The following is a 23,216-nucleotide window of genomic DNA, read 5'->3' on the forward strand; positions in this document are numbered from 1 at the left end:
CAGCAATGCTGGTCTTGAGGAGGGAGGCGTCTGTTCCTCAGCATCTAACCGGCTCTAGCAGATACGCAGCCATGTGGAGGGGCGTGGTTTGATGTGGGCGGCTCCTGCCTCCACTGTGGGCCTCACGGTCCCATCCATGAGGCCCTATGTTGATGGTTATGGGGACAAAAATGGACGACCCCCCCCCCCCAGACTCTTCTCCATGGACCCGGTGTCACAAATCACTCCATTCAAGCCGTCCTCACTGTGCCATGGGCACAGAGGAGTCTGTCTGTCTTTCTCCGCTGATTCCCACACCCCGGCACTTGGCTGGGATTTACACTCTCACTCCGTGCGCCCTGGCACTGGGGAAGCACCTCTTGATGCCGCTGGATATGTATTCCCAGATGGTTTTGTCCTGTGCCACAACACTAGGGGACGGCTTTCTCCTACTGCAGACCGTGCCCCTGGCCCAGCCACTGAGCTGGGGACAGGTGGGGGGTTAGCTCCCCCCTCCCCAGGTGTGCGAACAGGGCCGCTGGCCCCAGGTAGAGTTGGGATCAGTCACCATCCTGGTCCAAGATTTTTCTCTTGTCCAGATACAGTCCTACACTTCCCCAGCCTCTCTTCTCTTTCCCTTCCCTTTGTTCCCTCCCCTCCATGCCTACACAGCCCTTTTTATCTCCCCCAGTTCACAGTCTCCCACCTATGGCCCATCAGGTTGTCTCAGCGTCCCTCGTAGACTCAGTCTCTTTTCCTCCCCGACTCATGGGGTCCAAAGTCCAATATCTTCTTTGTTTGAGAGACACAGGAAGTATGGATCTCCCGACTTCTCTGCCATTTAGACCCCTTCCCTCTAAAGGAGAGTCTTTCTGATAGGTAGAGCTGACTCGTGCAAGGAGCAGCCTCAGAAAGGGGTGAGCTCCCTGTCAAAGGAGCTGCCCCAACCTCAGCCAGACAGCTACTCCCAGAAATGTCAGACAACAGACCAGCTCATCAAATTGAGTTGTGCAGCCCCTACTGGCCCTTTAAACTGAAAATCTGATTCTGCCTCCCTGCCGCCCCCCCCCCCCCCCCCCCCCCCCCCCCCCCCCCCCCCCCCCCCCCCCCCCCCCCCCCCCCCCCCCCCCCCCCCCCCCCCCCCGCCTAAATTGACAACTTTTATTGTGACATGGAGTAAATCTAGGGCACCAGTTCCCAAAATAGCCTCCGAGTAAGGCAGGAGGAGGGATTGGGCTTGTGCACATCACCATCCCTTTGACTCCCTCCTCCTGTCTGTCACAAGGTCAGATGGGAGCCAGGAACCAAGGAGACCATCCTTGACTTCCCCCAGTGTCTCAACTGAAAGGATGCCAGGCTTCTGATTATTGAAGATTAATTGATATTAAGCAAAGTGAGGGCTTCTGAAATATAGGGATTATATTTTATTTTTCTTTGTATGCATCACCATTTAGTCCAGGGCCTTGCACATAATATATGCTCAGTGAATTTCTATGAATGATTATATCAGGTGATGAGCAAATACTTGAATGTTGGAATCCATTCACTTGGCAAATATGGATCTACTTAAATCAAGTGTTATTGTTTGGCTACAGGTTCAGGCAATATCTAATAGGCAAGGAAAATTTTCAAAACCCTAAGGAGTACAATTGATATTTATGTTTCCATGGGCAGGGCTTGGTTGGACGCAAGATCCACTCCAATGCAGCAAAGACAAGAAACAGAAAAACAATTGACCTATCCTGAGTAAAGTGAGGTCAGACATACTTGGCCATCTCTTGTACCCAGCTCACTTTAACTTGATAGTGAGATAGCATATGGTCACAGATTCTTTGATACTTCTCATTTAAAAAACCAAGGTTTTGGGGCACCTGGTTGGCTCAGTCTGTTAAGCATCAGACTTTAGCTCAAGTCATGATTTCACAGGTCGGTTTGTGAGTTTGAGCCCTCCCTCAGGTTCCATGCTGACAGCTCAGAGCCTGGAGCCTGCTTTAGATTCTCTGTCTCCTTCTCTCTCTGTCCCTTCCCCATTCACACTTTGTCTCTCTAAAAATAAATAAACATTTAAACAATTTTTTGTAAAATGGAAAGTTTGATTCTTTATTCTTGAGTATGGGCTGAATTGAGTGACTTCCTTCTCTTGCATAGGCTGTGATGGAAGAGCTGGGGGTCCAGTGCAGAGACGATGTCAGAGAGGGGATGGCAGCCACGTCTCTCACCAGCTCTCCCTGGACGAGCAGATTTCATGTCAGGAGCACACTTGAGCAGCCTTTGGAGAGGCCATGTGGGGGAAGAGGTAAAGCCTCTTGCAGCAGGCATGTGAGTGAGCCTGGACGGGGAATCCTCCAGCCCGAGTCGGACCTTCGGGTTGCCGAAGCACTCATCACCATAACATCACCAGCTTCACAATAGACCCCAAGTTAAAACCACCCAGCCGAGCTGCTTTCAAGTTCCTGACCTACTTTGAGGTATTGTGTGCTGTTGTTTGAAGCTACTAAGTTTGGGGCCAGTTGGTTTTGCAGTGGTCGATACCAATGCCGCTCTCATTCCTGTTCTTGGTACCACATTCTGTGTTTGCCATGGTCCAATCATACTAGAAGCACAGGTGATGGATTTGTCACCAGGACCTGACCTCATGTGGTTGTGGGGTCTGATTAAACAGAGTCTGTGGGGTTTCTGTCATTAGAGCTAATGCTGAAGTCTGCAGGGAAGATGGTGAGGAGGGTGCAGACTGGCATAAAGGGGAGGGAAGGGGAAGAGCACTGGAGAGACCATAGCACGAGCCCAGCACCTACGCCAAGACCCTGAAGCTTGTGGTGGTTCTTAACACCAGCGGCCATGATAAAGTGAGTGGTGTCCTGCTGGGGAAGGTGGCATCTTTGCCATGGAGCCCAACACATATGTGGCCCCAGAGTCAGAGGAGTGAAGGGGGTCCTGTGGGTGGTGGAGCAGTTGTGGGTCAGCCTGTGACCCCTCCTTCCCCTGCCAAGGAGGTGAGTAGCCCGTATGAGCCACCCTGACCTTCCAGGCACAAATGAATGAATGCCCTGACTGCTTGCCCCCTTCATATCTCCCTCCATTTCTCTCCTGCCCCACCCTGACCGGGGTGTCCACTGATTGCAAATCCAGCCCACTCTCTCAAGTGGGCTCATCCATACCCATGGATTTAATTATGATCTGTATCTCAGTGACTTCCAAATTAGCTCAGTCTTTTTTCCTGTGCCTCATCTAGGTCACTATCTTTTTTGTTAAACTACTTTATTGAGGTGTCGTTGGCATGTAAAGAGCTTTACATATTTCACATGTACAACAACTCGATGAGTTTGGGGATAAGTACACACACTTGCGCCCATTGCCGTCAAGGCTGTAGACATACCCATGGCTTTCCTAAGTTTCTTCTTGCTCCATTCTCCTACTTCCTCTTCTGATCCCTCTTCTACTTATCATTATAAGAACACTTCACATAAGATCTGCCCTCTCAGAATTTCAAGCATATTATACAGTGTATTTGGCTGTAGGCTCCCTGCCGTACAGTAGGTCTCCTGAAATTTTTATCTTGCATAAATTAAACTTCCTATCCTTTGATTAGTATCTCCTCATCCCCCCCCCCACTTTTCTCTTTCATTCTGTGAGTTTGATTATTTTAGACTCCACATATAAGTGGGGTCACTCAGCACTTATCTTTGTGTTTCTGGCTCATTTTGTTCCACCTAATGTCCTCCAGGCCCATCTTGGTAAGGTTTTATCCTTTTTGAAGGCCGGGTAGTATCCAATTGTATGTGTACCTGCCACATTTTCTCTTCCCATTCTCCCACTGATGGACATTGATGTATTTGTGTCTTGGCCTATATGTATGATGCCACACTGAAGCTTGCCATGTGGGTATCTCTACAAATCAATGACTTCATTTCCTTTGGATCTATACCCAGAAGGGCAACTACTGGGTCAGAGGGTAGCTCTGTTTTTAATTTTTTGAGTGTCCTTGATACTGTTTTCCATCATGGCTGCACCAATTCACCTTCCCACCAACAGGGTGGTGGAGACCCCTTTGTTACACATGCCCACTGACACTTGCCTTTGTTTTCTAACAATGGCTGTCCTAACAGGTGTGGGGTAGTATCTCATTGTGGTTTTGATCTGTATCTCCCTGAAGATTAGGATGTTAAGCATCTTTTCATGTGTCCGCCGAGTCCTGCTGGCCATTATCTTTAAGGGGAGTCTGACAGCAGTAAACATATAAAGGGATAAGTGACATGCTCTTATGGAGAGGTATACAAAAGGTCCGAGGAGCTCAGAAGATGGTGCTGCTAACTTTGGGGGGTGCCGAGAAAGGGGTCACAGAGATGACATGTGAGCCAGGGTATCTGTGTGTTTGCCAGGTGGTTGCAGGTTGTTTATGACGAGGAAGCCATATCTTTGAGGGCTCGTTGGGGAGGTTCCAGAGGCTCCTTTTGGCTGGGTGTGCCTACATGTGAAAGGGCTGGTGGGAGATGGGTTCAGAGCATCTGGATCTGCAAGAACAGACTGGGAGCATCTCTACAGTCACGTCACAGAGATTGGTCTTCACCTTCTAGGTGACAGGGAGCTATTAGCACCTCCATGGGGGATGGCGTGGCCACAGTTGTATGGCAGAGAGCTTCCCAGGGCAGGTGGATGGAGACAGAATGAGGGGCAGGTCCATTTCAGAGGCAGGGAGACCCATCACCAGGCTATCACAATCTGTCATGAGGGAGAAGGTCAGAGATGGAAGGCAGGCTGTAGGGAGGGAGGGCAGGAGGAATGCGGGGGGTGCCCAGGACGGGACAGTTAACCCAACGGGGGAGGGATGAGAGACTGGAAAAGGACGGAGGGTCCTGGGACTGATGCTGTTCGGCTCTGACAGGGGAGACCCTAAAGGAGAGGCAGGTAATGGCCACAATGGGAGTGGATGGATTTCATTTTGAATGTGGTGAGTGTGGAGGGCCTTCAAGATATCCAAGACACAGCCACAAATCCATATCTGTGTTATTATTTGTTTTAGAATTATATATGCTTTATTTATGTATGTATTTATGTATTTATGTATTTATTTTTATTCCCAAGATAGTAAACATTCAGCGTCGTCTTGGCTTCAGGAGTAGAACCCAGTGATTCACCTCTTTATTTACCTTTATCTTTGGTGAATAGGTGTGAGCTTTATCCCTTATGCCCAGATATCAAAAATGACCCAGCCCATTAAACACTTCCCCATGCTCAAGGCAATACCAGTGCTTATGGTTTTTCCTCTTGATTACTCTCCCCTGCAGCCTATGATGGGAGGGATGGGGGATGATGTAGAATGAGGTTTGCAGGTAGTGGGTTTGGGACACCCTGGGTTCTCAAGTGTCTTGTGCATGTTGGCTATGTCACAACAGGCTTGTGGCACCACATTCTCTATTCTGATGATGTGTGTACAATTTCAAATCCATCAAACATGCCATGGTTCTGTGAGCTGGACTGGACTTGACTTCTTTGTATTACTCTGAGCACCATAGGGAGGTCACAGAGAATCATCTTCTTGAGCTACAGCTTTTTTTAAATGTTTATTTCTGAGAGAGAGAGACACACAATGTGAGTGGGGGGTTGCAGAGAGAGGGAGACACAGAACCTGATGCAGGCTCCAGGCTCTGAGTTGTCAGCACAGAGCCTGATGTGGGGCTCAGACTAACGGACTGTGAGATCATGACCTGAGGTGAAGTCCATGCTTAACCAACAGCCACTCAGGTGCCCCTTGAACCACAACTCTCATTTTCCAAGTGGGAAGTCTAGTCTGCTTGGCGAAAGGGGAAACAGAGTGGGATCAGAGAGCAGATGAATAGGGGCTGGCCTGCTCTTCCTTCTCTCTCTTCCTGCACATCCCTATTCCTTGGCTCTTATTTGCATTCAAGGCCCCAAGCAATCAAAGGTAAAGGTGGCGGTAAGCACATCTGATGCCATCGTTTCTGAGGCCCCCACCTGTGAACCAGTGACCAGGATTTCTCAGCTGCTCTAGGGGGAATGGGAGAGGAGGAGGCTCTTTTCCTTCGAAGGGCTGCCTGCGGTCCTCTGAGTTAAGAAGAACAAGGCTGCGGCTTCTTCCTCGGGCAGGAGCAGAGACAGAAGAGAAAGAAAGGGGAAGCTTGCAAAACACGAAGCACGCTGGCAGGTCAGCGGGGGTTGGGAAGTGGGAGAGATGCGGGCTCTTCTTCCAGGTAAAATAAAGAAGTTCAAATGGAAAAGTCACAGCATGGTCTGCACCCGGCCTCTGCCAGCATGCCAGGCGGACGGAAGTTCTTGCAGAACCAGAGTGGCGCGTAAACCTTTGCATCTACTTCCTCAGAAATTTTGGCCCCTCAGAGCTTTCGGAAACAGAAACGTGGACCTCTTTTGTATCTTCCATCTTGGGACAATAGTGAGGGCTTTGTGCAGTCTGCCGTGGAACTTTCAGCACGTTGGAGAGCTCAGAACAAAGCCTGTTTTTCTACCTGCTTCCTTAGGGGGAGCTGCCTGATCTCTGACCTCTGATTCACAGACCATTTTTACCTCTGGTCTAAGATATTCAGTGTCCCCGGTATAGCTGGCCAGATGTCCTGGGCTTCAAGCCACTTCATAAGATAGTAGTTTTTCCTTGGACGTGCCCTGAGCACAACTTTTAAGTTTTGAAACTGAGAAAAGTAAAAGAGGGAGTTCTCTTTTGTATTGAATGGTTAGCAGTATTTCCACACTCGCCTATGAGGAGAGCAGGTTCGCGCTGAAGATGCTCACTGTACAGATATGCATGAGAAGACCAGGCAAAAAAGCGGAGGGGTAAAGGGATTGGCAGCTAGGATGTGGCCAAGAACTCAGACCTCCTGGCTTCTCTTTCTGCTACTTGTTCATTGAAAAATACTTACCAAGCACTTACAGTGTATTAGGTATTAGGCACCCAGACGGTTCCTGTCTGCTTTCAATCAGAATCTCCACGATAGTGAGCACAGAAGTAGAGATGAGATGAGCCTGGGTGGCTCAGTCAGTTAAGGGTCCAACTTTGGCTCAGGTCATGATCTCATGATTCATGGGTTTGAGCCCTGCGTCAGGCTCTGTGCTGACAGCTCAGAGCCTGGAGCCTGCTTCGTATTCTGTGTTTCCCTCTCTCTCTGCCTCTCCCCTACTTGCACTCTGTGTCTCTTTCTCTCAAAAAAAAATGTGTAAAAAAGATCACAATGTGTGGAGTCCAGCTGACAGGTGCTCACCCATAATCCCAGCATCACAGACACCTGGGTCACCTCAACTCTCCGAGCCTTGGTTTCCAAACGTGTCAAATGGGGATCATAATCCCTGCTACAAAGGAGTGCTCTGAAGATTCTAAAAGATTTTTTTAACAAAGTTGGGTTAATGACCTTAAACAAATTTCATCAGACCTCTTGGAAAAGAAGGCAAGTGACCCCAAAACAGCATTTCTAGCAGAAGCGTCTTCCAAGAGAAATCTTTTTTCTCCTCAGAATTCTAGCAAGCTTGACTGATAAGTGGGAGCTTTTCACTTCCAGGGGACTGCCTGTTAATTAGGTCCGCTCACTGTCTGGCCATCTGACTTAAGCCTGCAGAATCTTGGGGCGGAAAGGCAAGAATAGAGCCCTTCTGGACAGCCGCATCATTGGCAGGAGCAAACGTCCCAAGTTCCAAGTATAAATCGCCTTCTAATTAGGAAATAATTATGCCCCCAAATGGAACTACATGGATGTGAAGGCATCTCGCAAATTGCCGATTAGTTTCATAGCAGCGATGGTATTTAGTGCCACTTCAGTTCTTGGAAAATGTGTTGGAAATGGCCCATCTTCAGCTGCTCAAAAAGAAAAAAAAAAAAAAGAAAAGGTCAGGGATGAGGAAAAGCTCAGAAGACGGGGATGAGGGGAGAGGACAGGGAAACATTTGCCCTTTTTTCTCGGTGTGAGCTGTCATGTCTCAGTTTGGGGCCTCGCATTAGAAGGGGGGAGGAATTTTCATGTTCTTCTGGCTGTGAAGGAAAGCGGAGGCGCCACAGCAGGCGAGGGATATAATCTAACTGGTGTCTTGAAAAGATTACCTGCTTCTGGAGAATGGTGACCCAGGGAGGCAAGAGTGGAAGCAGATAGAGGGTTGGAGAGAGATCACAGGTGTGGATGTGGGAGGTGGCGGAATGCTGTGATGGTGGTAGAAGGGAAGAAAGGCAGTGGCTCCTGAGTGGATTAAAAAAAATTACTTTAAGAGACAGAAAGAGAGAGAGAGTTCATGTAAGTTGGGGGCCGGGAGGGACCGAGAAGGAGAGAGAGAATTCCAAGCAGGCTGCGCTGCCTGCACAGAGCCCAACACAGGGCTCAATCCCATGAGCCATGAGATCATGACTTGAGCTTGAGTTGGAGGCTTAACCGACTGAGCCACCCAGGCGCCCCACTCCTGAGGGAATCTTAAAGACCACGTAGACTGAGCTGGCCAATACACTGGATGGGATGGGGAGAGAGGAGTGAAGGATGACCAGTGGGTGGCTGGCCGGAGAACTCTGGTCATGTTGGCAGTGCCACTTCCTGAGATAGGGACCCTGGGAGCTCAGCTTTCTCTTGGGGGGAGTGGCCCAATGTCTGTGACATCTCTAGGTGGAGAGATAAACTAGAGATAGGGATATAGGAAATCAGGGTGTATAGAGGAGGTTGGACCCCAAATATAGAATTCAGGATAATTAGTGGCATTTGAAGCCAGAGGATTGGATGAGATATGGTGGATGAGGCTGACAGTGAGGGAAACCAGGACCAGACTCCAAGGCACTCCATCCATCTGCCCGCCCAGCCCTCCACCCACCCTTCAGCCACCCACTCTCCCAACTGGCCATCCCTCTATCCATCCAATGGTGGTAATAAATGCCCTCTTGCGTCAGATGTGGGGCTGTGGGCTGGGATGCAAAGGTGAACAGTTGAATCAGCCCGAACCCTGAAGAAGCTCACAGATAAGGAGGGGGAGAACACATAGATAGTAGAGCAAAGCCTGCTATAGGAGTTGGTAGAGGTGTGTACACGGGGCTGGATCATGGAGAAGTTACCTGTTAACTCTGCTGCTGGGGAGAGTTTAGAGAGGCTAAGAGGTTTCACTGAAGATACACCTCAGAGGAGGTGAGACCAGTGTCTCGGGAAGAAAGAAGAACATGCTGGAAGGCATGGGAGCACGAGAGCTTATGCAGTCTCTTAGGGGGAGCATGAAGACCTTTGATGCAGAAGCAGCTTGAGGTACTTGGTAGGAAGGGGCGTGGCAAGGATGGAGGCTTCATGTGCTGGGCTACAGAATCCAGGCTTTCCCTGGAGGCCACTGTCTTTCATTTTTTATTTTTTAAAATCTTTATTTATTTTGAGAGAGCAAGCAGGGGAGGTGCAGAGAGAAAGGGGGAGAGAGACAGAATCGCAAGCAGGCTTGGTGCTGACAGTGCTTGAACCCACAAACCATGAGATCATGACCTGAGCTGAAATCAAGAGTCAGATGTTTAACCAGCTGAGCCACTCAGGCACCCCCATGGGCCACTGCTTTAAGCTGAGGGTTTTTAAAGAGGCAATGGAGTGGACACAACTGGATTTGGGTTTTAGAATTAATGCTTAATCTGGGGGAAAGACTGGTCAAATAAAAATCAAATCTGGATTTAGTAAGGAGAGGTCTTAATGAGGAAACTATTTCAAGTGGGGAGGCAGGGACTATTATAGTGGATTAGGCAGTTGAAGTTTTTCTTCCACAGGGAGGAGGCAATAAAACCAGAAAGAAGGGAGTCAGGAAGTGATGTGCATGGGGGGAGGGGCGTGATTGGAAAGATCAGAGGGTGTGAGGTCAGCCTAGTCCCAGGGGGTGGAGGCATGTGTTGGCTCAGGCTGATGGCATTCAGGGACCCAGGAAGGGAGAAGCTTAAGCAGTGTTCGGTCGACAAGCATTTTGTTCCAATCCATCAGTGGAGACAAGAGGATCAGTGAATCACAAGCAAAGACGGGCATCTTGAAGGGTGAGTGTCTGGCCGTGGCATAGGGAAACAAGGAGCGGGGTGTCTGCGGGTCATGTCAAAGTCCTACAGGAAAGGGCGGTTCTTCGTAGTGAGCAGTTTCCTGGAATTCATAAAAGAGGGAAGGCCTTGAACTGCCCCCTTTATCCAGAATCTTGAGTCATGGTGAAGTTCAACATGATCAGAGTCAAGGCTGCAAGCATGGGGGACTGCCCAGGAAGAGGAAAACGGGGGGAGGGATGGTGGCAAAGCTTGCTGCTAAAACCCAGAAGCGACTCCCGGATTCCTCCCAATGCCATGCTTCCTTCTCCACTCCACCTCTGCACGGAGTGTGAAATCAAGTCATTTGCCCTTTGTGCAGATCCCGAGCCTGCCAGAATACCCATGATACCCAGCGCAGCAGCAACAATGACAACAAAAACCACAACTGCATTTCTCGTTTTCATATCAATCGGCAGAAATTATCTTTATTAGAAAAATGAAATTTTCCTGTATTTACATTTTTACACCATTAGGACTGGGCACTTCTGTTGCCTCGGGAGTTATGTACATATATCAGTTTGCACACACAGTTTGAAACCCCATTCCTTAAAACAGTTGAGAACACGTTGAACAAAAAGAAAAGACGTACTACAAGAAGACAACCATAGTATGTACTTCCTCTATCATAGAAAGGTGTTAAGCAAACGTGTAATTTTGTAGCTATGCTTGGAAATATTTAATACAGTTATCAGCACTTCCTCATGCGGTTGATTAAAACATGACAGGTATAAACTGCTGGGATTGGTAAGTGAGTGTCTATTCCCAAATGAGGACCATTGATGGAGCACACAGCTTGCTTTGGGCCCCACCATACAAGAGATCAAGCCAGTTCTGATGGGGGTGTTTTGGACTGGGTTTGGCTGTCACTGTGAATGGGAAACCCTCTGCACATGGAGTGTTTGATCCTGCCCATGTTGGGTGAAAGATGGACTCAGACATGGGTCTTCGAAGCTGCTTAATCCCAGTCCCTCCTTATGGGTAAATGACCAGCCTGTGTATTTACGCCAGAGGTTATCACATGTCTGAAAGATGAATAGTTTACCTTCTGTGTCTGTCTGAGAAGGCCATTGTCGGTGACTCTGATGATCTAGTTCTTAGTCAAGCTACCCACGAAACTCACCACATTCGTTCTGAATATTCAGCTTCAAATATATATACTATACATAAACACATATGCACAAACATCCTTTTCTGATAAACAGTAAATTCTACTGACGAATGATTTGGCACGTATATGGTTTTAAATTAGTTTTAGCAGTGGAAGGGACAAGGGTAACACTCATAGCTCAAGAATAACAGAAATCTTTAAGGAACATCAGGCTTGGAAGGCCTCTGGGCCACATCTAGCCATGTAATTGGTTGTACCCAGTAATTTCCTGAATTTTCTATGAAAATGTTATTCTTGGCCTTATCTCCAATTTGGGGGAAAAAAAAAAAAAAGCAACCGGCATCCTTTCCTAGGGAAAACTGTGGGAGGGACAGACAGTTAAAGTGCCATTTTCATCTTTATAAATCCACCAGGATTTTCAAAGATGATCACCTGAATTTGACCCCAAATAGTCTGAATCTTCAGTTTCTAAACTGGAACATTTCCTTAGTGGCCATGGCTTCAGAGCTGTGTCCACAAACCTAATAAACCTTTTTTTAAATAAATAAAATAGTTTTAAAAAGTCAATACTCCTCATTTATTTGAGTTAGCTTAACTGAGAATAGAAATAATTTGATAGGTCTTTGATGTAATGTAATGTAAAAACCTCAGTTGAATTCAAAAGGCTATGATTATTTTTCATGGAGAAACTGACAATGTTTTTATATTTCTGGACCTTCACTATTTGCTCAGATATCAATAGTCTTTGATTTGAGCCCTTTAAAAGCTTGAAACAGCAAAATGTCAGATCAATGAGAAGCATTCAAAATGCCGAAGACAAACTCATGTTTGCTGGAGAACAATTAACCTTATTAATTTAAAAGGCAGCTGTGGTATTGGCTACGTGTTACGTTAGTATTCTTTTGAAGGTTCATCTTAATTCCTTCCCAAAGGTGTGAGAGAATTAACTGGAGGAGGTTATGACCCAGGGCTACTGCTAATGAGGAATGTTCTAGAACTGCAAAAAATGCAAACTTCTTGTTTCAGGGACCTGGTACCTAAGAGGGATTTATATGAGTGATCATCTCAGTTTTGCCTTGTTTGTCTCTGCACACTGCCATCACTTTATTTGAGGATGTTAATCTGAGAAACGACTCCTATCGGCGACCGAAGGTTCTGGCACCCTGGAGAGCTGAGTGCATTTCAAATGCAACCTCCAGAAGAGCCCCTTCCAGCCGGATGGCTCTTCGGAGTGCTCTAGTTTCTGCACTGCTCAACATCCCCGGGGAGAATGTTTCGTGCCCTTGTAGAACCAACGCCAGGATCTCACAATAGCTATTAAATAATAGTAACTGTTCTGTCTTAAAAGACTTTTGACTGCCAGCTCGGCAGATTGTACACAGCCTGAGAATTTCTCAGGGATAAGGACAAGGGTGCCCGTTTAGACGAACTGACGCTCCGGAAGGACCGAATCGCAGAACCTCCCAGAATATTCCTTCGGATCCTGGCTCAGTTTCCTCATCTACAAAATGGATGTAATGTGTCCCCAGCTCACGGCACACATCAACGCCTGCTTGGCTGCGGCTCAGAACACAGTAGCCGTGCAGAAAAGGAATGCACTGGCTCGGTGTCTCGGCCTCCCCGATGCGTTAATGCACGCTGTCGTTCCCAGGGAGCCCGCTGGAAACATTCTGAGTTGACACTCTTGAAGAAGGCAAACGGAACACTTGGTGGTTCAATAGTTATCTTTGTGTCAGTGATGACACTGCAGAGACAGTCACTTGAACTAACAGGACCTTTCTGAAAATGGCTCATCATGTTTGGGGAGAGTTCGAACGGGGGGCCCTGGGGCAGCCTGTGTGCCCGCACACACGTTGAGAGAATACATTTTGCCCATGTTGAATGGCATGAACCCTGATGTCTACTGAGAAAAAGAAGAGAGATTTGGAAAGGGGATAGTGGAAACGAGGCACATGCTAAGGAGAGACAGTAACTCCCCCAGAACCAAAAAAAGCGAATGCCAAGTGCAAGCGTTCGGGGAGACACAAAACAGCATTCGAGTCTCAGAAGGGACCTGAACAGAGGTGAGATCCCCAGGGGTTCTCCATCCGCCCCCCACCAGACAGGGGGTAGGACACTACAGACCTCTTCCCCGCAGAGGCTGAAACTCAAGAGAGAACCCTGGGGACCTCAAAACAGCACATTTGTCTTTCCGACTTATATTCTGACCTCCCTGGCAGAGATCAGGCACTTCAATACGCCCAACTTTAGGGGTTTATTACCAAAATTCCTGTTGCCGAGGAGGCTGAGACCAACCTGAGCCCCAGTTTCCATATCTGTACCATACTTCTGTTCTATGGGTATGTTGAGGCTCTCATTCTAGGATATGTCTAGGCTACAGTCTACACTCCATGTGGAGACATTTTGGTATTTCCAAACTCAGGTGCTGACCCAAGGCACGTCACTGGGACAAGCAGAGAATCTCACATGCTCGCAGTGCACAGAATGGGATGGACAGAGAAATGAAGCTCCCTCCCCCGACCCCACCAGATTCCTGAAACAATCTGATTCCTCTTGCCATCTCTTTGCCCCACTTTGTCCAGGAACCTGAGGCACTCACTCTCTTTTGTCAGCCACACAGTAGGCACTTGGGACTCAACAAGGAATTCTTCCCACTCCCTTCCCTGATACATGTATACCCTGAACTATCGAGAGTATTCTTCCTAAGTCAAAAATAAAACCAAACAAAATTTCAGGAAATAGCTTTTCTACATTGCAGTCTATTTTCTAATCCTTTGAGGATTTCTTCCAACCTTTTTCTTGAAGCCCATGTCATAAAGCTGGGCTGGGAGGAGGCAGGATTTGGCAAGAGCTAGAGAACCTCATGGAACCAGACCTGCGTCTCCTGCACTCAAATGAGGAAGGGCAAGTCTTGGCCCCTGTTCAGATGCTCCTGGATTTCCCAGGCTCTGTCTTTGAAGGTTAAAATCGTCAAGGGTGTCTCAAGGAGCACTGTGTTGTCCAAAGTTACTTACAGGTCTAAGGAAGGATGGGTCTGTTTGTTTGATCATGGAAAAAGTGGGATTTTTATTTCCTGGAAAGAACTTGATTTATCATGTCCAGTTTTTATGCTCAGCCTGTGTTGGCATGTCATGGGTCCTCAGTTATCTTTTGTCTTAGGGAGCTGAATTTCTAGACCCTAAGCTGCTCATGGGAAGAGACGATACTTTGTCACCTTTGTCCCTCCCAACCCCAAGTTGGCCGTAGAAGGAGACTAGATACACAGTCACGTGCTATGAAGTGATGAGTATCCTTTGTTCATCCTTGGCTCATGAGAAAGAGGACTCTGTTATCTCCATGGTCACCACCAGCTTTCATCTTTGGTTTGAAGTTTTAAACTATATCCCATGTTGACTCTTCGCAGGGAACAGGTCTCTGAGAAAAGTTCTGTCTTTCCCAGGATTCTGAGGCAGGGGGTGTTGGCGAGATTAAGGGACCACCAAATTCAAAGGGGGATGTATGGGTCTGTGTAAGGCAAGAGGCAAAGAAAGTGGGGTCAGTTCTGTGAGGCTCTTCTCCCAGAGGCACCCGGGGACCACTTTTGAGAGAAGCCTAGAACTGAGTCGGCCTGGTCAAGGGAACCAGGTGAGGAATTAAGTGGACCGTGTGTGTAGGTCTTGGTTTCTAGACCCGGCTCTGATACTGTCTATCCGACCATCTTATACAGATCATGCGCTTTCAGGAGCTTCCTTAGCTCTTAATTTTCTCACCTCCCTTCCCCCAAATCTTGGTGTGGCCCGATAAGTTCTGTTTTTCTAAGACCCTTCTGGGCAGGCACCTTCAGCTGATGCCAAATCCAGAGTACTTCCAGGGGCACAAGGGAGGATGGGGAAGACGATTAGGGAGATGCCCTTTGATGGGTTTGCAGAACCCTCACACATGTCCGTATCAGCGTTGTCTTCAGAAGTAACTGTGGGCAGAACAAGTGCTATGCTCCTAACCCCAGATACCATATTTGAACAGAGTCCAAGAACACCAACCCCCAAATTCCACTCGGGCCCGGCCCTCCTCCCTGGAACTGAGATTTTTTTTTTAAATAGTGCCCTGTCTTCCTACCTATCACCCCACTCATAACCAGAATGGGTTTTCCGCCTATCAATAACCATCATCATCATTTAATTTTTAACATAAACTTTACATTATGTACAGTGTTACTTGGATAATACACTTAGTTGTGAAGTGTAGAAATCAAGCATGTATATAGTATGTACATGTGTACACGAGCATTGGTATTCACAGGATAAGTGCATTTTATCACCTCCGATGTCTTATCAAGTGGCGAGCTGACCTCATCGGATAGGAGTAGATGTGAACACGGCATGATGGGAAGGGGTTGAATGAAAAAGCACAACCAAATGTTGGTAGAGACCCCACCAAACCTCTTTCAGCACTTCCAACCCTGTTTACCAAAAGAATAGGGGGCATCCAGAAGGACTAATTTTGTCTCAGTTGGAAATAAACACTGATTTTGTGTTGAAGACCACCTTTGCATGGAACTCTGAACTCCCATGAAATACCGACCGATGAGTTTTGTTGCCACGCACACCATTTTCCCCCTGGAACTCCCAACTCTGCCCGTGATCACTGCAGGCAAACACATTCAGGCTCTGTTTCAGACACAGCACATGTCCCCTTTGCAAGGATCCCTGAACGACAGCTCTGCACGAAGAAACCTTAAAGGGATGCGCCTGCAGTTAACAGATATGTTCAGCTCTTCTGAAAGATATTTCGGTTTCTCAAATTTGTATTTATTTAGGCCTTGTACCGTGAGGGATTTCTGTGCAAGGTATTTATTTATACGGCAACTGATTATTAGAGCTGTACTTTTTAGGTTTAAAGGAGATAAATTTTTAATCACCATTTAATTAACACCAACTTTGGTTTTTTTTTCCTTTTTCATTAGCAATTCTATTTGCCAAGAATTCAGGGCATTTGTCATTTCCTGAGAAGGACGCGGAATATTAAACACACATCAGTGGCAGACATATCAAATAGAATAAACAATGTGGGGCTGTGTGAATGCTATGGATCTGTTGACTAATTAACTGCTTTGGCTAGAGTCCCATTTAAGTGAAACTATTTCATTTGTAAACAAGGTGTAATTTTTTTGTTTCTCCCTTGAAAATAAGTGTGAATCAATTTGACTGATTTTTGCTGCCATGATCGGTTTCATCAGAACAGCCGAGGATGAAAACTTCTAAGGCTCTCTGCAACAGGAAGGTGAAAGCACATATAATCAGCCACTCACTGGCGAGACCCACTGGCTGTAATGACCAAGTGAGATTTGCAGAGGACAGAATGGGGAGATCATAATCCCGTACCTCTTAAGAAATGTCACCAGAAACACCCTGCAGGTGTAAGGACAGAGAGACTGTTTTCTAGGAACGCGGAGGTTTCCAGGGTAGAATTCATGCCTTAGAAGGCTCTCCTCTTCCACAGACTGTTGTAAGTTGGGCATATGTATGCTGTAACCTGTCCACGAAAACATGGGCATCTGTATTTAGATGCACCATGGGGATCCCTCTCAAGTAGAGAAGGCCATGTAGGGTTGCCAAAGTATCATGGTGGATGCCAGCTCTGACTTGAGTCAGGCGAAACCTGGGCACAAATTTGGGTTCAGAGATTCTGGCTCTTTGAGATCTCACATCTCAAGCTGCGATGTCAGAGGGACCCTCTGTAATGTATCCAGAGCCGAGGGCTTTCTACTTCTGTCTTGATATTCTTCTTCTAAGAACAGAACTGACTGGATTACCTTCGAATAGCTTCACACCATTATCTTTCTCTTGGAAATTGCCCATCTGATCAACAGTCCATTTTCTGATATTTGCGATCATCACAGTTAAGAGTCAATGAATTGGGAAGGGAGGGAAATGAAGCATTTGTTACGTCCAGTCCTCATTGTTTTTAAAAAACACTTTGGGTATTAAAGGAAGCAGTTCTTATTTTCACTATGTTACTGTTGGTTCTTCCAAAAGTCCCATTTTTAGTTTCTTTCTCTAGACAAATATGGGGTTAACAGCAGAAATAATGCTGTTGTTAGAAAGAAGATTTTTGATCCATGGAACATTTTGAGTGTAATTCACCGTCTCCCTGGAGGGCTCTGTCACATTTGGCAGCCCCCCTGGGTTTTGAGGACATGGGAGGAAGACAGAAAGCCTCTTTGGATTGATGACCTACCACTGCTGTGTGTGCTGGGGAGACTTTTAAATTCATTTCATGTCATGACATGCCAGCCTTGTGAGGGAATGAGGTGATCCTGGCTGGGGAAATGGAGGTGTGGAAAGTACAGGGAGGCCAGAGGCAGACAATACAGTCAGGGCTGTGCCTAAGACTGGAAATGGGGGTGAAGCTCTAAGCTTCTCCATTGTTGGGTCTTTGGGAAGCAGAAACGTACCATCCATGAAAGAAAATACAGTGTTTGTCTACGTTTGTCTTCAGTGCCTAGCCAGCCCCATCTGCCTCTCAACCTCGAAGGGGATAAGAGGACTTTCTGCCTCCCCACCGATGACCCTGAAACGTCCTGCCCCCACTGCCCCTCACTGCTGGGTGTACTTGGCCAATGATGGAGCCATTCACTAATCTTGAAGCTCTAGAAGATAGGTTCCTGGCCCCCACCCCTCACAGGAAAACACTACTTACGAGACACAACATGCTACAGGCAAAAGAAACCAGGTAGCTTTTTAACCTACCCCTCCGTCCCCTTCTCTAAGAACCCAAAGCAAAACGCAGGAACAAGCCAGAAGACCGTTGCGCTAGTTTGTTAGCTTAGGGTTCCTACCGCGGGTCATCAAACAGACTCAGCTACTCTATAGAACCTGAGGCCGAGTTATCCCAGAAATTTCAGGGACATTAATGAATGTAAAATGCACTAACTTAGAACTATATAGAGTGTGCAATGCATATAGTTTGTGGGTTTTATAATATTTAATTTTTTAACTATAAAATTCTGATCTGATAAAGTGTCATAACAACCACATTTTGGGGGGCCCTTTGCGTGTGCCAGGCACTGTGCTAATAGCTTCTGATGCTGCAGATTCCCCTCTCCCCCCAGTGGTTTTAAACGCATATCATTTCATATCACACACACACAGACCTGAGTAAAGGAAGAATTGGACAATGGGGGTGGCTCGGAAATGACAAATGCTTCGGGGGAATTTGTCATCGATCTTTGTCGGTGCTCATAAAGCAGTTTGCCTCCAGTTGAGTGAATATTTCAGAAGAGAGAAATCACTTTTGCCACTAAAGTTTATCCACGATTTTGGAGGATGCTCAGGGTGGAGGCATGAGTGTCTCTCATGTTTTGAAGGCTTTTGATCTGAGGAGGTTGGGGTGGAAATGAGCGTCCAACTGAATCTCATGAGGTTAAGGATGATTAACCTAAAAGCATGCTAGCCTTCAGTGGACAAATGGCATTGTACTTCCTACGGATCACGGTGCACGTGGGGCTGTGGCGCATGCCGCCACATTCACAACTCTGGGAACAGTGACGCACACTTAGATGCCACCATGGCTGTTCAGGGAGTGAACGAGTTACGGTCACTCTAGGAGGGAAGGGGTAACAGATACTATACAACCCTGAGTCGTCACCAGAAGGGGGGGAAACGCAAACTCACGTACACAGGCGTCTTCGGGATAGACTACAATAGCCTCTGTATCAGAGACAGATCCACAAATTAGGTATCGGAGACGTACATGTATTGGCTTGTGCAGCTCTGAACAAGACCATCGAAGCCAAGGGTGAGGGAGTGTCTGTGGAACACAAGAGTTGATATCCAAAGAGATTCTCGTAGCTCCCGGCCTGAGGGCCCTCCTGGCCTTTTCCTCCAGATGTGTCTTGGAAATGGACTCTAGTGAAGGTGGCATGGTTACTGTGCACACACGGATCTGCGATTCTTTGGGTGGGGGAGCCTGGGGTTGGTTCTGGGGTGGGGCCTGGGCAGTAATGGGAGGCATAACAATAAAGCTGAGACGGTTACAAAGCCAAACTTCCTAATCTCTTGCACGTCCATCTCGCTACGGTGCAGACGCATTCGTAACTGCTTTGTGTCAGGTTTACATGCATACCATATTGCTTATTCTGTATGAGGGAGACCGTTAGGCATTTCGATGAGGAAATCACATGGTGGACTGGTCTTCATGGAACTTGGAATATAGGAAATCATAACATCACCACTGGCATCTGACGCATCGTTATTGCCAACATACCTAGAGGGCACGTCCGGGAGACTTGCCCTATTATTTGCTTTTGTTTTTTGTTTTTTTTTGGTTAAGGACTCACCTATCCGATATCTGCCATGCTCAGCACACACTTCAGAAGATTCCTCGAGGGGAAGACGATGGCGCGGAGCCATGTGCAAAAGAACCAACAAAAAAAAATACCTTCCTACATCCTCTTCCTCTTTGCAGGGCACCATCGGACATCCGACATTTACCCTCCAGAACGTCGGCCGTTACGTATGTTTCCCTATAGATAAAACATTAATGGAAGGTTTTAAACATCAGATTCAATACTAGGCATTTTCTTGTACACACGTCTATTGCTGCAGGAATTCAAAACCCTGGGGGTGGAGTACATATTGTTCTTATTTGCAGCATAAGGCATAACATGCTCCGAAATATACACGTCGCTGTGGCCTCTGCTGTCCCTGGAACAGTACGATGCTGTTGACCTCAAGGACGATCGCAGGTAGCTGTCATTCACAGCCTGGGACGGCAGCGAGTGTTTGTAAGGGTCCGAGGGGCATCTCCCGATGACTAAGCGTCGGTCGTCCCCATGGCAACGGAGGAAAGGGTTATCGGAGGTGTGGTCCGGCAAGAGAGACTTGCTCCGTTTGCTGTCCTCCAGCCCCTGGGGTAGGAGGGAGTTCTTGTTCCCCGAGAGTTTGCTTGAGGGCACGCTAAACAGACTCCCATACAGATTTCCCTCCAGAAGCCGTTCCCGGTCCTTGAGGCTTATGCTCCTGGAGGGCCTGCTAGGGTCTGTCTCCCTTGGTTTGTCGAGAATGTTGTCATAGGAGTGCTGGCGGCTGATTCTGAGCTTGTTCTTCTGGAACTGCAGGGTGCTGTTCGGCGCCCAGTCCTGCTGGTAGACCTCCTCCTGGGCGGCTGGGCTCCCCGTCTCCTGGAGCATCTGGTCTTCGTCGATGTCGTACAGGTTCCCCATCCGCAGGCAGGCGTCGCACTTGAAGGGGGACCGCATGGTGAAGTGGCCTGAGTAGGTGGGCAGGTTGGAAAGGCAGCTCCGGCAGTGTGTGGAGTTCTGTCGGTACCGGTCGCTGCCCTCGCTGTGAGGGGGGCTCTTGTCTTTCAGGGTGAAGTGCTTGGAGTAGAATTTATACTTGTCATTGTTGGGGAGCCCATCTTCATTGTGCAGGGGGTTCCTGTTGGCCGGCAGCGCGGGGTCCCCCTTGCGGAAGTTCTCATCGCGGTCCTGGTAGGGGTCTGGGAAGTCCACGTTCTCGGGAAGGGCCATGTTCTCAACGAACTGGGGGGGGTCTAAGTGGAAACTGGGCTCCTTCTCACCTTCGATGGTGTAGATCTTGTCCCTGGGGGAGCTCGCTTTGGTTTTCAGGTAGGACCGCTCGACCTCGCTGCAGTCCTTGGGGTGTTTGGAGGCCGCTGACCTTTTGAAGTTGTCCTTGGTCTTGTGGTTCTTGTTGTTGTCTGGCTCTCTGTGGCACGGGGCCCGGTTTGAGGTTTCTGAGATGTCCGAGTGGGCCACCTCTTCTGGAAGGTACCTAGGACTCTTAAGGGAGTGGGTCCTGTTCTCTGCTGTGCCCTCGTCCCTCTGGGAGACGGGGTTCTGGCTCAGGGAGTCTTGGCGCAGCGATTCCACGGACTTCTTCCAGAGCTGCCGGGGCCTCGAGTTCGCCTTGGACTCTGTGCTCACGGCCACCTCCACCGTGTTGGGGTTGGACTCATTGAGCGTGAGAGGGTGCTGTCCCTGGAACACATAGTTATTGAGGCCATCCTTGTGCCTGTTGGCCACGAACGTTTGTAGCTCGTTCATGTTGTCACCAAAAATGGTGTCTTTCCCCTGAAAGGACCTGTTGTCTGAATAGACCAGATTTCCCTTGTCTGAAACCATGTCCATGATGAGGGAACCTCTTTGGATGAAGTCGGTGGTCCTTTTTGGGGAATCCATTCGTGAGGAGTTCATGTTGGACATGTCGGTGATGTTTTTGGCCGACCGAAGGAGTTTTAACATGTTGCTCTGGGATCCGGTCAGGTTGAAGTCTGGGGACTTCTTCTTCTCTTCGATGTGCACCCCATGAATGCAGCTGTAAATGCCCTGTGGGGAGGAACATGAGACACCGTCAGCGGCAGCAGGGACACGACAACGCCACACACACAGGCTTTACCTGTGGAGGTGAGATGCATCCTTCTTGGGGGAGCCTTGGGGAGATGGTGAAATCCAATCTGAATCCCGGTAGTGTTTCTTAACTGTATCAGGCCAGTGACAAAGCGCCTGGCTTCTCGGGTCTCTCTGGCTCAAGATAATCTGACACTTTAGTGATCAGTTATACATGGAGTTTGAGAAAAGGTATTGATGCATGCTCAGATAACCAACCCTACGGGTCTCATTGCCTCCTCAGTGGCACCTAGGGATGCTGCAATGATACCAGGGTCGCTAACTCCCTTCACTGTAGCTGCCCAGGATCATCTTTGGAATTTGGACACCAGAGTCCACTATTACACTGGCACAGGGCTGCCCGGGTGGCTCAGTTGGTTACACGTGTGACTTGGGCTCAGGTCATGACCTCATAGTTCATGGGTTTGAGCCCCACATTGGGCTCTGTGCTGAGGCCTGGAGCCTGCTTTGGATTCTGGGTCTCCGTCTCTCTCTGCCCCTCCCCTGCTCATGCTCTGTTACACTCCCCCCAACAGCCAGCTCAGTAATACAGTAATCTTACACCCTGACCTGGGGCGACTTGGCTTGTGTGGGTACAAACCGGTGTGTCTCCTGTATGCTTGGATCCGACAGAACTGTGCCTTTATTTCATTTTGTCAGTATTGTAAGAAGAGGAGTTAAATTTTTTTGTGTTTTTCTCTGGGTACCTGGCTCCTGGTTCCGTTGGTAGAGCATGTGACTGTTGGTATCAGGGTCATGAGTTCAAGCCCCACGGTGGGTATGGAGCCTGCTTAAAAACATTTTTTTCCCTAAATCTGTAATTTTGTTCCCCTGGGCTCCCTTCCCACTGCTAGAGATTTCGAGAGCATCCCTCCACCCTTCAGTGACACAGCAGTATGTTTCCACTGGCTGTCTGTCTAGGGGAGGGGGGCCCACAGCGTGGTCAGGGGCCGAGGTCTGTGGTCGGAGCAGGAGGCTGGCTGCTGACTGCTTTCTCCCATCCCCGGACCCCTGGGACTCACAGGACGCTGCTCAGGCAGTTCCCAGGTGCTGCTGTGATGGGAAAGCCTCGGGAAGAAGTCCTCGTGATGGACCCAGCCCGGGGTGGTAGCGTTCCTCCCACTCAGGTGACCCTGACCAGTTTTTTGTTTTTTTTTTTTTTTTTTGAGAGACAGAGACAGCATGAGCAGGGGAGGGTCAGAGAGAGAGGGAGATACAGAATCTGAAGCAGGCTCCAGACTCTGAGCTAGCTGTCAGCACAGAGCCTGACGCGGGGCTCAAACCCACGAACCGTGAGATCATGACCTGAGCCGAAGCCAGAGGCTCAACTGACTGAGCCCCCCAGGCGCCCCGACCCTGACCAGTCTTGATGGGCCACTGAGGAGGAGGGGGTGTATATCAGAGCCACATGGAAAGAGCCAGAGCCTGGAACCCACTGGAAGTGAGTCCCAGCTCTGTCTGTTACTAGCTCTGCAGCCTCGATGGAGCCACTGCTTAAACACGCATTTTTTATTGTTAATTTTTGAGAGAGAGCCCAAGCAGGCTCCAGGCTGTCAGCACAGAGCCCGGCGTGGGGTTTGACCCCACAAGCCGTGAGATCATGACCTGAGCCCCAAGTCGAACGGTCAGCTGACTGATGGACCCAGGTGCCAGCCGCGGCAGCTTTTTGAGCGTCAGTTTCCGCACGTGCAAGATGAGAGCCACACACTGTCCAG

General features: G+C 48.4%; 1 protein-coding gene across 1 annotated transcript in view; it reads right to left on the reverse strand.

Moving 5' to 3' along the window:
* Window positions 1–10,393: 10,393 nt before the first annotated feature.
* GRIN2A (glutamate ionotropic receptor NMDA type subunit 2A) overlaps window positions 10,394–23,216 on the reverse strand; it is a 368,909-nt gene continuing 356,086 nt past the window's right edge. The window contains exon 12 of the mRNA XM_029948744.1: window positions 10,394–21,441. Coding sequence (XP_029804604.1) covers window positions 19,642–21,441 — 1,800 coding nt within the window. The 3' untranslated portion in view covers window positions 10,394–19,641. The remainder of the gene's footprint in view (window positions 21,442–23,216) is intronic.

Source organism: Suricata suricatta, chromosome 8, assembly GCF_006229205.1.
Source record: "Suricata suricatta isolate VVHF042 chromosome 8, meerkat_22Aug2017_6uvM2_HiC, whole genome shotgun sequence".
Lineage (NCBI taxonomy): Eukaryota > Metazoa > Chordata > Mammalia > Carnivora > Herpestidae > Suricata > Suricata suricatta.